The sequence below is a fragment of the Hoplias malabaricus genome, chromosome X2 (genome assembly GCF_029633855.1).
Source record: "Hoplias malabaricus isolate fHopMal1 chromosome X2, fHopMal1.hap1, whole genome shotgun sequence".
In the NCBI taxonomy this organism is placed as follows: domain Eukaryota; kingdom Metazoa; phylum Chordata; class Actinopteri; order Characiformes; family Erythrinidae; genus Hoplias; species Hoplias malabaricus.
Genome location: NC_089819.1, coordinates 8,453,673 through 8,467,444, shown reverse-complemented (window position 1 = coordinate 8,467,444; position 13,772 = coordinate 8,453,673). Strand labels below are relative to the sequence as shown.

The 13,772-nt window shown below is 42.1% G+C and overlaps 1 protein-coding gene across 6 annotated transcripts in view; it reads left to right on the top strand.

Moving 5' to 3' along the window:
• LOC136677040 (protein shortage in chiasmata 1 ortholog-like) overlaps window positions 1–6,515 on the top strand; it is a 46,321-nt gene extending 39,806 nt beyond the window's left edge. For all 6 annotated transcript variants that reach the window (XM_066654399.1, XM_066654397.1, XM_066654398.1 and 3 more), the window contains 4 exons: window positions 1,258–1,576; window positions 3,381–3,624; window positions 5,049–5,092; window positions 6,031–6,515. In XM_066654399.1, the coding sequence (XP_066510496.1) occupies window positions 1,258–1,576; window positions 3,381–3,624; window positions 5,049–5,092; window positions 6,031–6,116 (693 nt within the window). In that variant the 3' untranslated portion in view covers window positions 6,117–6,515. The remainder of the gene's footprint in view (window positions 1–1,257; window positions 1,577–3,380; window positions 3,625–5,048; window positions 5,093–6,030) is intronic.
• The last annotated feature ends 7,257 nt before the right edge of the window (window positions 6,516–13,772 follow it).

Sequence of the window (13,772 nt, the reverse complement as noted above, 5' to 3'; positions counted from 1 at the left end):
TGATGATGCATACTATTTACTTCAATACTTTTATACACTCATTTCATAATTCATATGTACATAGTATGATGAAAACTAAACTGATGTCTTTTGTCTTTATGGACTACTTAAGAGCTTTTTACTGCAGTCGTTAATGAATTGAACTGGTTCTTCAAGCTCTCACCGTTTCCTTTGGAAATCATTGCAATCTCTCCACAGCTGTGAGCTACAATTGAGATGTTTTGTATGAGCTGTCCAAAGCGTCCAGGACATTGAGCTGTCACTTATTTCTTTTGAATCGAAAATCGGGTAGATTTTTTCTCTTTTCTTTTCTTTTACACTTTCACACTTTTTACTCTCTGTTCTTTGTTTCTGTCCTGGTATTGTTTTTGTCTTGTTCATTTCCAACCATGGGCTCTATTTGTTTATGTTTAACCATGTTCATGTGACCCCTAGTCCCAGCCACAGAGACTCCGCCCACAAGTAGAGTCTGTTAAGTGTATTTATTATTCAGTGTGTTAAGCTGGCTTAGTTGTCAGGATTCTGGCAATTGCATTTTAATTCTCTGTCTCTACATTGGAGTATATGCACTTCCATGTATTTTTTTGTACTGGCCTGACATGTCATTACAAAATAGCAGACTTGTGATTGATCCTATTGTCCCTATTGATCCTATTATTAAGATTTTTTTTTCTACAGTGTTAAGCGTTTTTTGGCCATTTTGGCCTTGATAGTCTGTTTTTTGCTAGACTGTGCGCCCCTTCATGTGATCTCTTGCCATGCCATCTACTGTATCATGTGATTGCTGTTCACAGGTGTCTCTTCTTTTATTGTATGTATATAAGCCCTATTCCTTGGTCTTTGTCTTGTTGGTCATGTTTTGTGCTTATTTTGGTCTTTGTCTTTCCCTAGTTTAGTTCTGTTTATTGTCCAATTTCTGCCTTATTCCTGCCTATTCTTTTGTTGCTTCTGTCTCAACTTTTTAAAAAATGTATTGATTTCAATTGATTAAATTGAAAGCAGGCACATATTGTTACAAAACAATACAGTTACTTTTGTATATTATTTTTATTTTTCACAGCTTCCCAAATTTATTGGGAACAGAGTTGAGCTACCAAAACAAACACAAACATTGTCTTAACAGTAATCTTTACTGAGACTAATTGAATGTAAAATAATGTAGTTCCATATGTGCTAGATTTTTAATTTTGACAATCTTTTTGTGTATGTGTCTGTGTGTGTGTGTGTGTGTGTGTGTATGTGTGTGGGTATCTGTAGCTCTTCAGTGACATAACAACTCATCATAGACTGAGTGCCTCCATCCCCCAGTCTGAGAGTGAAGCCACAGGTCATCTGGAATCAAACATTCATTATCCACCTCCTCATCTTCAGGTCCCTCACTGGACTATGGAAGAAGAGTCACAGTCTTACATAGAACTGTCATTCACTCAATCTGCCGCTGTGCTGTACAATCCTGGACCTGTCCAGCAGCAGCTAGGCACTTTGGGTAGTTTTGGGGCAGTGCATGGGGCCTCTGTTAGTGGTTCAGAGTGCATGAGTAGTGTACGTTCACAGCTTCAGGACAAGAGCTACACAGGTAACTGCAATAGTAATTGCAGTTTTCCCTTACACAATGATTTGCAAACTGTTGAGGCCAATGTATGCTTCTGTGCTGTAAGCAATACATGGGTACCGTGGAACATCTTTTGTTTCTGTTGCATGCTTTTATCATTTCACTTTCTCTTAAGTCTTTGTATACTGGTTTCTGCCTGTCTGCTACAACTCCTTTTACAGCACTACCTGTGTTCATAGACATATACAGGGGTCGGACAATGAAACTGAGACACCTGGTTTTAGACCACAATAATTTATTAGTATGGTGTAGGGCCTCCTTTTCCGGCCAATACAGCGTCAATTCGACTTGGGAATGACATATACAAGTCCTGCCCAGTGGTCAGAGGGATTTTAAGCCATTCTTCTGGCAGAATAGTGGCCAGGTCACTACGTGATGCTGGTGGAGGAAATCGTTTCCTGACTCGCTCCTCCAAAACACCCCAAAGTGGCTCAATAATATTTAGATCTGGTGACTGTGCAGGCCATGGGAGATGTTCAACTTCACTTTCATGTTCATCAAACGAATCTTTCACCAGTCTTGCTGCGTGTATTGGTGCATTGTCGTCCTGATACACGGCACCGCCTTCAGGATACAATGATTGAACCATTGGATGCACATGGTCCTCCAGAATGGTTCGGTAGTCCTTGGCAGTGACGTGCCCATCTAGCACAAGTATTGGGCCAAGGGAATGCCATGATATGACAGCCCAAACCATCACTGATCCACCCCCATGCTTCACTCTGGGCATGCAACAGTCTGGTTGGTACGCTTCTTTGGGGCTTCTCCACACCGTAACTCTCCCAGATGTGGGGAAAACAGTAAAGGTGGACTCATCAGAGAACAATAAACATTTCACATTGTCCTCAGCCCAAGATTTGCGCTCCTTGCACCATTGAAACCGACGTTTGGCATTGGCATGAGTGACCAAAGGTTTGGCTATAGCAGCCCGGCCATGTATATTAACCCTGTGGAGCTCCCGACGGACAGTTCTGGTGGAAACAGGAGAGTTGAGGTGCACATTTAATTCTGCCGTGATTTGGGCAGCCGTGGTTTTATGTTTTTTGGATACAATCCAGGTTAACACCCGAACATCCCTTTCAGACAGCTTCCTCTTGCGTCCACAGTTAATCCTGTTGGATGTGTTTCGTCCTTCTTGCTGACATTACCCTGGATACCGTGGCTCTTGATACATCACAAAGACTTGCTGTCTTGGTCACAGATGCACCAGCAAGACGTGCACCAACAATTTGCCCTCTTTTGAACTCTGGTATGTCACCCATAATGTTGTGTGCATTGCAATATTTTGAGCAAAACTGTGCTCTTACCCTCTGCTAATTGTACCTTCACACTCAGCTCTTACTGGTGCAATTTGCAATTAATGAAGATTGGCCACCAGGCTGCTCCAATTTAGCCATGAAACCTCTCACACTAAAATGACAAGTGTTTCAGTTACATTGTCCAACCCCTGTATGTAGAGTTTCAGGCTTTTGCTGCTGAGAATCATCTCCCATTCATTTGTATTGAAAAGACCCTTTGTCTTTATTTTGAAGAGGGACAAATATGTTAACTGCAATAAATCTTCCACTTTCAACTTATTCTAGTTACTCACTGTGTAATGACAATTAAGCAATTGTCAATTTAATAAAATAACATTACCATGAATTTTGAGTTAAGAAAATTGTAGGTGAACTGTTGTTCAGAGGCCAGTTAAATTTCTTTCTGTTTCATTGGTTGGCATTTATTGTCATATCTTAGAGTTGGTAATTGTTATTGTTTTTGGTCTCAGGCTGCATTGATGGAGAAGAGGAACAGTGGACAGTAGATGTTTCATCCCAGTCAGATGTAAATCTCAGATTTAGAAAGACACACACACCCTGTGCTGAGAGTTCGGCTCCCAAAGAGTTGTATAATCAGTTTTCTCCAGAGGAAAATATAAACCCCTCATCCCTGCAGCAGAGGATGAGTGTGTATGGGGTGAACAGCAGGGGGCAGCAGAAACTCACACACAACATCACTCCTTACGGCTACAGGTGACAGTAGCATAAACTCATGCATTTTATTAAAGAATATCTCTTTCGCACACAAAATTAAAAATGTTAAAATGTATAGAAATGGAGTAATAGCATAAAATACTTCTAATAATCAAAATCTAAGGATGAGAAATATGACATGTAATTATAATCATAAACAAGATAAAATGTAAAATATCCTATGCCAATCTATTAGAGCTTCACATAGGGCCCACCACACTCTCTTCCTATCTGCAGCCACAAAATTCCTGTGGAATCCTACACCTCAACACTAAGGTTTCTGTGACTGTTTATGATCCAGTCATCAATTAGCTATCTTTAACAACTACGGTTACTCATTGAGCCTAGCCCATGAGTACCCAACCAGCCACTGTATCAATAGCTCTTCAGAGGGGTCATCAGGTAGGCACCTCCTCTTGTTGGTGTTTCGCTGAATTAAGCCCACAACACCTCCAAAAGGCTCAAGAGTGAAATCTGGCATCCCAGACCCTCCACCCTCCAAGCCAGCTTTACAGTCCTACCTTACCCTTAACCATCAACAACTGTAAATCCACGCTGGCCTCCCTGGTGACTGTACCAAGCCCCACTGGCACCGTTAATGCATGCTCAGTGCCACCAGTTCCATGTGAACTTTACATGCTACATCACCAACAATCACAATAGTATCTCTACAGTGCATTTCCCCAAGTACTCTGTGCTCTCCATATCCACAACTACTGATTAGACCTTCAGTTGACCTTCAGTAGACAACCTTCATTTTCTGAAACTCCTTCACAGCTGCCCTTAGTTTCCGGCCCCTGATGCCAGACTGCATAATCAGGGATGTGGCTGACTTGGCTAAAAATCCCCTAACATTTTTATTACTATAGCCACTCGTCAATAACCTCTAGCTATTTGCTGTCCAACAAACATGCTAAAACCCTTAGCACCTGATTATGTCTCCATGTATACTGATCCTGTGACAAACCAACTTTACAAGCTGATAGATTATGTTTCAGCGTGCCAAACCCTGTGTACACCATCAACAACTAGGGTCTTCACGCACCAACTGTCCAAGATTTTGCGGTGTTGTGTGGACATCATAAGTTGCTCCTAGCAAAAACGTAATACGACTTGCCGCCATCGCCCACAACTCTTGCCAGGAAATCTTCTGCTTGTCTAACTTCTAGACTTGCTTGGTTTAACTGTCAGCCTAGCCAACCTTAGATTATCATTTAACTTCTCCAGCTACCGCCGTGTGCGAGGCACAGTAGTTGTTAGCGTTTTCATGCCACCCATGTTAGCCCTAACTGGGCGGATCCGAGTACCATCATGCAATATCCCCTACAACCCACTTACATTATAGATTTAAGATTTTTTTCCTTAAGAAATAATTTTACAAAATGTAAATACGCCTAGTTACTACCCATATCTGTTGATTATAGGGACTCAGAGAGGAAGAGACTGGCAAGAGAAGATGAACACACAGGTAAACATACATTCATAGTCTTTATTCAAACAGTGTGATATGCTTTTTTAATGATATAACAAATACACACATGGATATAGATATGCACTAAGTCTGCATGATATATAACACCAGTGAATGTTGTTCTTCCAGAAGAACATTATTTAGGAGTAGGATCTAAAATCTTGCAAAGTTTGATAGTTCTAGATTTGAAGTTGATGGAAGCGTACTTGTATCCAAGGGGGGTGCTAAGGTCTTTGTTATTACTGTGTATTTTTCCATGCGCATGTCACTGTGTGTTGTGTGAAAGTTGTCATATAATGGGTCATGACTGAAGTGCCCTTGAGCAAGGCACCTAACCCCCAACTGCTCCCCGGGTGTCGTGGCTAGGGCTGCCCACTGCTCCAGGCATGTGTGCTCACTGTTCCCTATGTTCACTAGTGTGTGTGTAAATGTGTGTTTCACTGCACGGATTGGGTTAAATGCGGAGAACAAATTCCTCTGTGTGCAAGCACAGTGATCAATAAAGTGATTAGAATTATAAATTATATTCATATTTCTATCCTTATTAAAAAAAGAAATTAAAATGAATGGAAAAAGATTGAACAGTAGAAAAATTATTGCAAATTATCTGTAAACTGACATGATGGGTCATTGTATAACCAGGTGGTGTGGATAGCATAAGCATTAATTCCATGTTAGTTACTCCCTCCACATATCATGGGTGAATATCACCTCTGAAACATCAGCACTGGGTCACGCCTCAGTTATTGCCAGTATAATTGCCTCTCACCTACATTAATACACAAATTATGAGTGTACTCTAATGGAAGAAATCGATTAGAATGCGTCATTAAATGTCATATCATTAATATTATGAGTTTATTATTATCCCTACTTGCAGGTTAACTTAATTCAGTAACTTTTTTAACTTGTCTGCATGTGTCTTTTGCTGTCAGTGCTTCCTGAGTGCAAAAGAGGAAGGCTTCTGTATGAGAGAATCCCCGGACGATGTGACGGACAAACGAGACTCAGGTTTTTCTGAATGTCTTCTTCATTTTTTTTACACATTTCATCACGTTTCTTCGTTTATATAATTAGCTATCCAGTTAGTATACACTCCTTCACAAAGAGAAAAACTCTGTTCTCTCACTCATCTACAGCTCATTGTATATACTTAGTTGTAAAATTTGCAATTTATGAATAGAAGTCACAGTTTATATAATTGTGCTTATTTAACTTTTTTATAATATAACAAAAAAGCTAAAGGTTTTCTCCTGTGATGTTTCACTCAAAGTAAGAGTCAGCATGTTTATTGTGTTTGTAGTTATAGAGATTCTGAATGTGTGTCTTCTGAAAAGAAAAAAATCTATAATAAAGACAAATAGTGGACATAAAATAAAATACTTACGTAAAATACTTGAATATTTGCATATTTAGTTGTTGAGGCATTAGTTTTCTGTAAAAATAAAAACATTTTGCCATTGTCACTGGAAAATAAAAGTTTGACTTTTTTTTTTAAGACAACAGTGATCAAAATTACAACATACCTTTTTCTAAATTTCAAAGTAACTGTTCTTATTGTTATCCTACCATGTATACAAAGGAAAATTATGAAAATATACATTGATGTATTATTTTGATTTCTGCTCTATATTTATTTACATTAACACATTAATAATTAGCAGCTAATAATTGTGAAGGAAACATATGTTTAGATGTTAAAAAGAGTAACAGGACATTTAGACTTTTTTTATTCATTCTAATGATAGTCAGTCAGTATAAATTTACGATTTACAATAAATACCATATTAATTTGACCATTAATCGATAGTGTTGGTATGTTGTAGTATTAGCTGGGGCAGTTGTACACAATGCACAAGTTTTTCACAGCTAAAACAATAGTTGAGGATAATCAGGGTATAAATAGGTATCAGCAATGAAAACTGCTTATTTTAAAAATGACTTCACATACTTTAACTGTGCTAACTGAATACATTTTACAGTTGTGTACACAGCTCAAAGGTGAGGGGTTGAAAGTCCTCACTGGTGTTTCATTCATTCATTCGTTATCTGTAACCGCTTATCCAATTCAGGGTCGCAATGGGTCCAGAGCTTACCTGGAATCATTGGGCTCCAATACACCCTGGAGGGGGCGCCAGTCCTTCACAGGGCAACACAGACACACACACACACATTCACTCACACCTATGGACACTTTTGAGCCGCCAATCCACCTACCAACGTGTGTTTTTGGACTGTGGGAGGAAACCGGAGCACCCGGAGGAAACCCACGCAGACACGGGGAGAACACACCAACTCCTCACAGACAGTCACCCGGAGTGGGAATCGAACCCACAACCTCCAGGTCCCTGGAGCTGTGTGACTGCGACACTACCTGCTGCATCTTTTTCAAGATGATATAAGGTAATGATTCTCAATCTGTCAGTTAAATATTACGTTCATCTTAAGCTAAACTACATTTGGGCTGCCTGTGTCAGAAAACAAGGGACTTGTCCACTGTGAGTCCGGCTCTTGAGTCAACTCAACACAGCTCAGCTCGGCACACTTAAAGCTTGTTGCTTTTCCACTGGCAGGACTACCCCTTGTCTTATAGGAATCGCTGCGTTTGAAAACCACAACAATGTCGGCAGTAAAGTTAGGTGCTGTTTCCTCATCATGAGGTCAGGTACTGATTAATTATTTCTGGTTTAAAAAAAAACAGCCTGTCCTAAAGATTGACTAAAAGATTGACTTATCCAAAGTTGAGTGTGGTGGACTTAATGCCACTCTAGAACACCCTGGCCCTGAGCATAGATTAATATGTAGCTGCTTTGGGAATATCATCATCATCATCATCATCTTTTCAGCCTATCCATTTCAGGGTCGCAGTGGCAACAAGCCCAGACGTCTCTGTCCCCCACAAATTCCTCCAGCTCCTCTTGGGGAATCCCCAGGCGTTCCCAGGCCAGCCAGGAGATATAATCCCTCCAGCATGTCCTGGGTCTACCCCAGGGCCTCCTTCCAGTTGGATGTGCCTGGTATACCTCCAGTGGGAGACGTCCAGGAGGCATCCTCATCAGATGCCCAAACAACCTCAAATTACTCCTCTCAACGTGAAGGAGCAGTGACTCTACTCTGAGCTCCTCCCTAATCACTGAGCTCCTCACCTGATCACAGAAAGTACGCCCAGCAACCCGTCAGAGAAAGCTCATTTCGGCCACTTGTATCCACTATCACATTACCCAGAGCTCATGACCATAGGTGAGAGTGGGGACGTAGACTGACTGGTAAATTGAGAGCTTTGCTTTATGGCTCAGCTCTCTCGTCACCATGACGGTCCGGTATAGTGACCGCACATCTCACAATTGCTCTTCCCATCACTCATGAACAAGAACCCGAGATACTTGAACTCCTTCACTTGGGGTAGGTTCTCCCCCACTACCTGAAGGGAGCATGCCATCTGTTTCCGGGAGATAACCATGGCCTCAGACTTGGAGGTGCTGATCCGCATACGGACCGCTTCACACTTGCCTGCAAACTGTTCAAGTGAACGCTGGAGGACTCCATGCGAAGAAGCCAGAAGAACAACACCATCTGCAAAAAGCAGAGATGCCACCTCCTGAGCCCCATGACAGAAGCCTTCCTGTCCCAGGTTATGCCTTGCCACCCTTTCCATGAACATCAAGAACAAGAGTGGAGACAAGGCACAGCCCTGACAGAGTCCAATGCCCACACTGAACAAGCTTGACTTATTGCCGAGGATGCGAACACAACTCCTTGTACTCTGAGAGTACAAGGACCGTACAGCTTGCCGGAGTGACCCTGGCACTCCATACTCTCAAAGCACCTCTCACAGAATCTCTCAGGGAACACGGTCATACGCCTTCTCCAAATTCACAAAACATGTGTAGAATGGAGTAGAAAATTCCCATGCCCCCTCAATCATCTGTGAAAAAGTAAAGAGTTAGTCCATAGTTCCACGGCCAGGACGGATTCTTCTTTCTAGCACCTTGGCAGAGACATCCCCAGGGAGACTGAGAAGTGTGATGCTACGATAATTAGTGCCAAAGGCACTGTTCCCGAAGTCCATGCAATATTGTAGAGGTGTGTCATCCAAGACAGCCCCACAGTATTGAGTGCCTTCACAAACTCTGGGTGAATCTCATCCCTGCGAAGCTTTTTCACCACCTAAGGGATCTCAGCCAAGGAAATGGAATCTGACACCCCAGACACTTCTGACCCTACCTCCTGCACAGGAGGCATGTCTCTCATCTTGGGTCTCTTCTTGGGTCGCCGCTATAACAGGCACTATATGCAGCTGTTTCCACAATGGAAGTCTGGAACAGGGTCCATTCAGACTCCATTCCCCCTACCTCCTCCAGAACATGTGAAAAGTTCTCTCCAAGGTGTAAGTTGAAATCCATCCAGACATATTCCTCTGCCAGCTTTTCCCAGCACACCCTCACTATAAGTTTGGGCCTACCAGGTCTGTCCGGCAGCTTTCCCTGCCATACGATCCAACTCACCACCAGATGGCGATCGGTTCACAGCTCAGCCCCTCTTTTTACCTGAGTGTCTAAAACCTATGGCCTCAAATTAGAAGACACATCCACAAAGTTGATCATCGACCTTTGGCCCAGGGTGCTCTGTTACCAAGTACACTTATGAGCTTGTGTTCAAACATGGTGTTCGTTATGGACAAATCATGACTAGCACAGAAGTCCAATAACATCACACCACTCAGGCTGAGGCAGGCCATTCCTCCCAACCTCCAGGTTTCCCAGTCACTGGAAACGTGACCATTGAAGTCCCACAGCAAAACAATAGAGTCCGTGCATGGAATCCTCCCTATAACTCCACTCACCACCTCCAAGAAGGCCAAATACTCTGAGCTGCTGTTTGGTGCATACGCACACTCAAAGTTTTCCTCTCTGCAAGCTGGAGCCGCATTGAGGTGACCCTCTCGTTTACTGGGACAAACTCCTGCTGTACAGCCACCAACTGGGGACTTGTGAGTATCCCCACACCCGCCCGGCGCCTCTCACCCTGTGCAACTCCTGAGTAGGAGAGAGACCAACCCCAGTTGAGGAGTTTTGTTCCAGAGCCTACACTGTGTGTAGAGGTGAGCCCAACAATATCTAGCTGGTATCTCTCAACCTCACGCACCAGCTCACCCAAGTGAAGTTACATTCCGAGACATACATACCAAGAACCATTTTCCGCTGACAAGTTCCATGATGCCAAGAGCCCCTTTGCCCCCTCTCTGTGCCTGATGGGCATTGCACCACACCTCTACTTTGGATCTTGCAGGTGGTGATCCAACATGATCCTCACGCTGCCTTTTCAGGCTGAGCCCGGCCAGGTTAAGTGGGGTGCCCAGCCACCAGGCGCTAGCCATCAGACACTAAGCCCCAGGCCTGGCTCCAGTGGTAGGTCCTGGTAACCCTCTCACGAGCAGAGTACACTTTAATCCTTTCAAGATTTTCACAGAGGTGCTTCTTGGATCGTGTTTGTCTGGATCTTCACTCCAGACCTGTTTTCCATGGGAGACCCCACTGGGAGCTAACAGTTCCCGAAGACATAGCACTGGAGGTCATTAAACCCAGATCCAGGAAGGGTGCTTTGGGAACAGCCCATTTAATTTCATACTTTTCTATCAGTATATGGTATTGTGATAATTGTGAAATAAAGTGGTTATTAAAATCTCTGACACACAACGTGTAAATACAATAAACTCACTGCTTCTGAAGGCTCATTTGGACTTCAGAATAATGTTCCACAAATATCTGCCATGATTTTCAGTTGTTTTTATTAGATTATATGACATGACATTGTCTAACACTTTTAGAAATTACAATACTGCCTTTGTTGAAATAAAACTGAGGTGGCCAAAGAGGTCAGCTACAATTTTCACTTCTAAAAATATTGAAAAATCTTTTCTGGACATTTAAATAATTAGCTAACTTATTTAACTGGCTTGATGCTGTAAGTGAATAACCAATAAAACACACAATGTACATGGCGTGCCATTGTAGTGAAGTTTTCGTGCCTCAAACACTCATTGGTATTCTCTCCAAATCTGGGAAGATTATTAACAGAAACTCAGTATCTGTGACTCAGCTACTCTATGTTACAGGGGGTTCACTACTGAGTGAGCAATCACAAAATATATATTTATTTAATTGCTGTGTCATCTTATAGTCTCAGATAATTCTGATCTCCTTTAGAATTGGCAATAGTTCTCAAGCATTTTTACTCTGATGTCCCACTTTGTGGATAGTAAATCCATAAAGCTATATGACATCTTTGTAAGCCTTTCATTAATACTGACATAAACATCTGAAAATGTTTATTCCAGCATGAATCAGCTGTCATTAAAGTTACTTGAATAAGTTTTGCCACTATGAAATGGTGGATATAGAAACATGTTGGAATAAGGATGTTTATTTAGGCTTATGCCAGGTGTCATGAAAGGTTCATGGATCCTCAATTACACCTATGGTAAAAGTTATCTTTAAATTTAATCATGTAAAATAACATCTGTCATTTTAAATTGGTAGCACATTTTTAAATACAATAGAGATACAAATTCTGAGTTTTTTTTTTTTTGTGAACCATTAGTAAACCATAGCCCTCAGCTTGATCATTGTCACTATATAAATTTTTGTATAGTATTTTTTTTCTATTTGAGAAAGTGGAATAAACATAACTTGTGTCACAATAGTGTTTTAATTGCACTATTTCTGCTAGAGACTATATATACATTTCGGTGTGTGGGAGCTGAAGCAGTAGTCTCCTCTGTCTCTTTGTATTTTATGGAGATGGATGGAGGAAAGGTAGCAGTTCATTTGCACTGCAGGACCCTTATCAGTGTCAGGCAGAGATGGGAAGAGGGAACAGAGGAGGAGGAAGAGAAAGAGAAGCAGAAAAAAGGAACAGGGAGAGCGCTTATCACAGAAAGCCAGCAGTCCTACTTCAGGCCCTCATAGGAATGAGCTGAAGGGGAAAAACTCCCATGGGCATTAGACACACATACACACACACACGTCTCTCTCTGGCTCTCAGCTTAATCTATCTCTCTGTCTGTCTGTCTCTCTCTGTCTGTCTGTCTGTCTCTCTCTCTCTCTCTCTCTCTCTCTAATCTTTTCTTTCTCCTGACTCATAGCCAGTCTCTCCCCCACTACTCTTCCATTCTGGGAGCGTTTACTGTTTGTGCTAACAACCCTCACTGAACAATAGCTGCTATTTCAGCTCTGTAGGCCTGGGTAAGGACAGAAAGGGCAGGCATAGGGGGGTATTTGTTGGTTCTGGGGCTGCTCCGCATGGCCTGGTAAATAAACACAGTCATAATGGTGTAATAATGGCCACATGCTGCGTTTCTTTCTCTCTCGTTTTGTTTCTAATGGAGGTAGAGGGGGTGTGAGAAACACTCATGCTGTTCAAATTTGACCTTTTACGTTTTGCCAAAGCCATTCATTGCTCTCCCCACCACCACCTACCATATATAAACAAACCCAAACTCCTGAACCCTGGATACAACTGGGGCAGCGTACTATCCTTTCTGCTGGTTAAAGCTATATTGAGTCTCTTATACGTCGGTGCAAGTCAGAAATCAGATTAAACACTGACACATACAGAGGTTGATGTGTTGCATGTGTGGTCTGTGGTTCTTTATCAATGTTCCTAAGGGAGTTTCTCTTTCTCAATTGGGAACAAGATCCATCTTTCTGTAAATCTCCTTTGTATCAATACCAAATGTTATATATATATATATATATATATATATATATATATATATATTAATCAGTTTTTCCAATTCATGTTGTTGATTGGGTTCCTTAAATACAACAAACACATGACGAAAGCTTAGGGGGAATGGGTATGATTAGCCAAAGTCACTAGGGTTTTTGAGTGAGCATAGTGTAAGAAGAAATATCTAAGAAATAATTATGGATGAGTGTTTTGTAAGATTGAGTGTAGGTATGATTATATGAGTGTGGCTTAGTTTTAGGTGTGTAAGTGTAATAGAGGTGTCAGAGGGGTTTTTAGTGTTTAGTAAAAACTGTTAAAGTTTTCCTTGCTCTGAATGGCAGCACTGCAGGTGCGGTGTGTGTGTGTGTGTGTGTGTGTGTGTGTGTGTGTCTGTATATAGTGTGTATGGTATATTTGTGTATATAGTGTGTGGGTGTATATGTGAATAGGCCCTGATGTCCCCCTCAGACTTGGTCTCCCCTCCGTTCTCCTTCTTAATCCTGCCATAATCCCATTATGCAAATCCCCACAAAATGCAGCGCGAGACTTTTCACACAGCGTCAACAACAACACTCCAGTGCTTAGAGCTGAACAAACCCCATCGCTTCAGCTAGACAGCCGCTTCAGATCTGAGAGGGAGAAGGAGGGAGGGGCCAGGGGAAGGGGGAGATTTTCAGGGACCCCTAGGGGACCCCTTTACCAAAGAATTTGTCAGCCCTCAGGCCTGTGTGTGTTTTTTATGACAGTGTAATTTATGTGTGGCCCCTGGTCGTGCTAAACAAGATTACCACAGCTTCAACAAAACCCAGATTGTAAACGTGTCATTGGGAATATGCTTCTGCTCTGAGTCCTAGCCAATCGCCTTTGCTTAGATCGTGATGTTGGTGTTTCTGCTCAGTGGCTCATAGCAGGTGGACGACCAGAGTGTGTGCACACAAACACACAG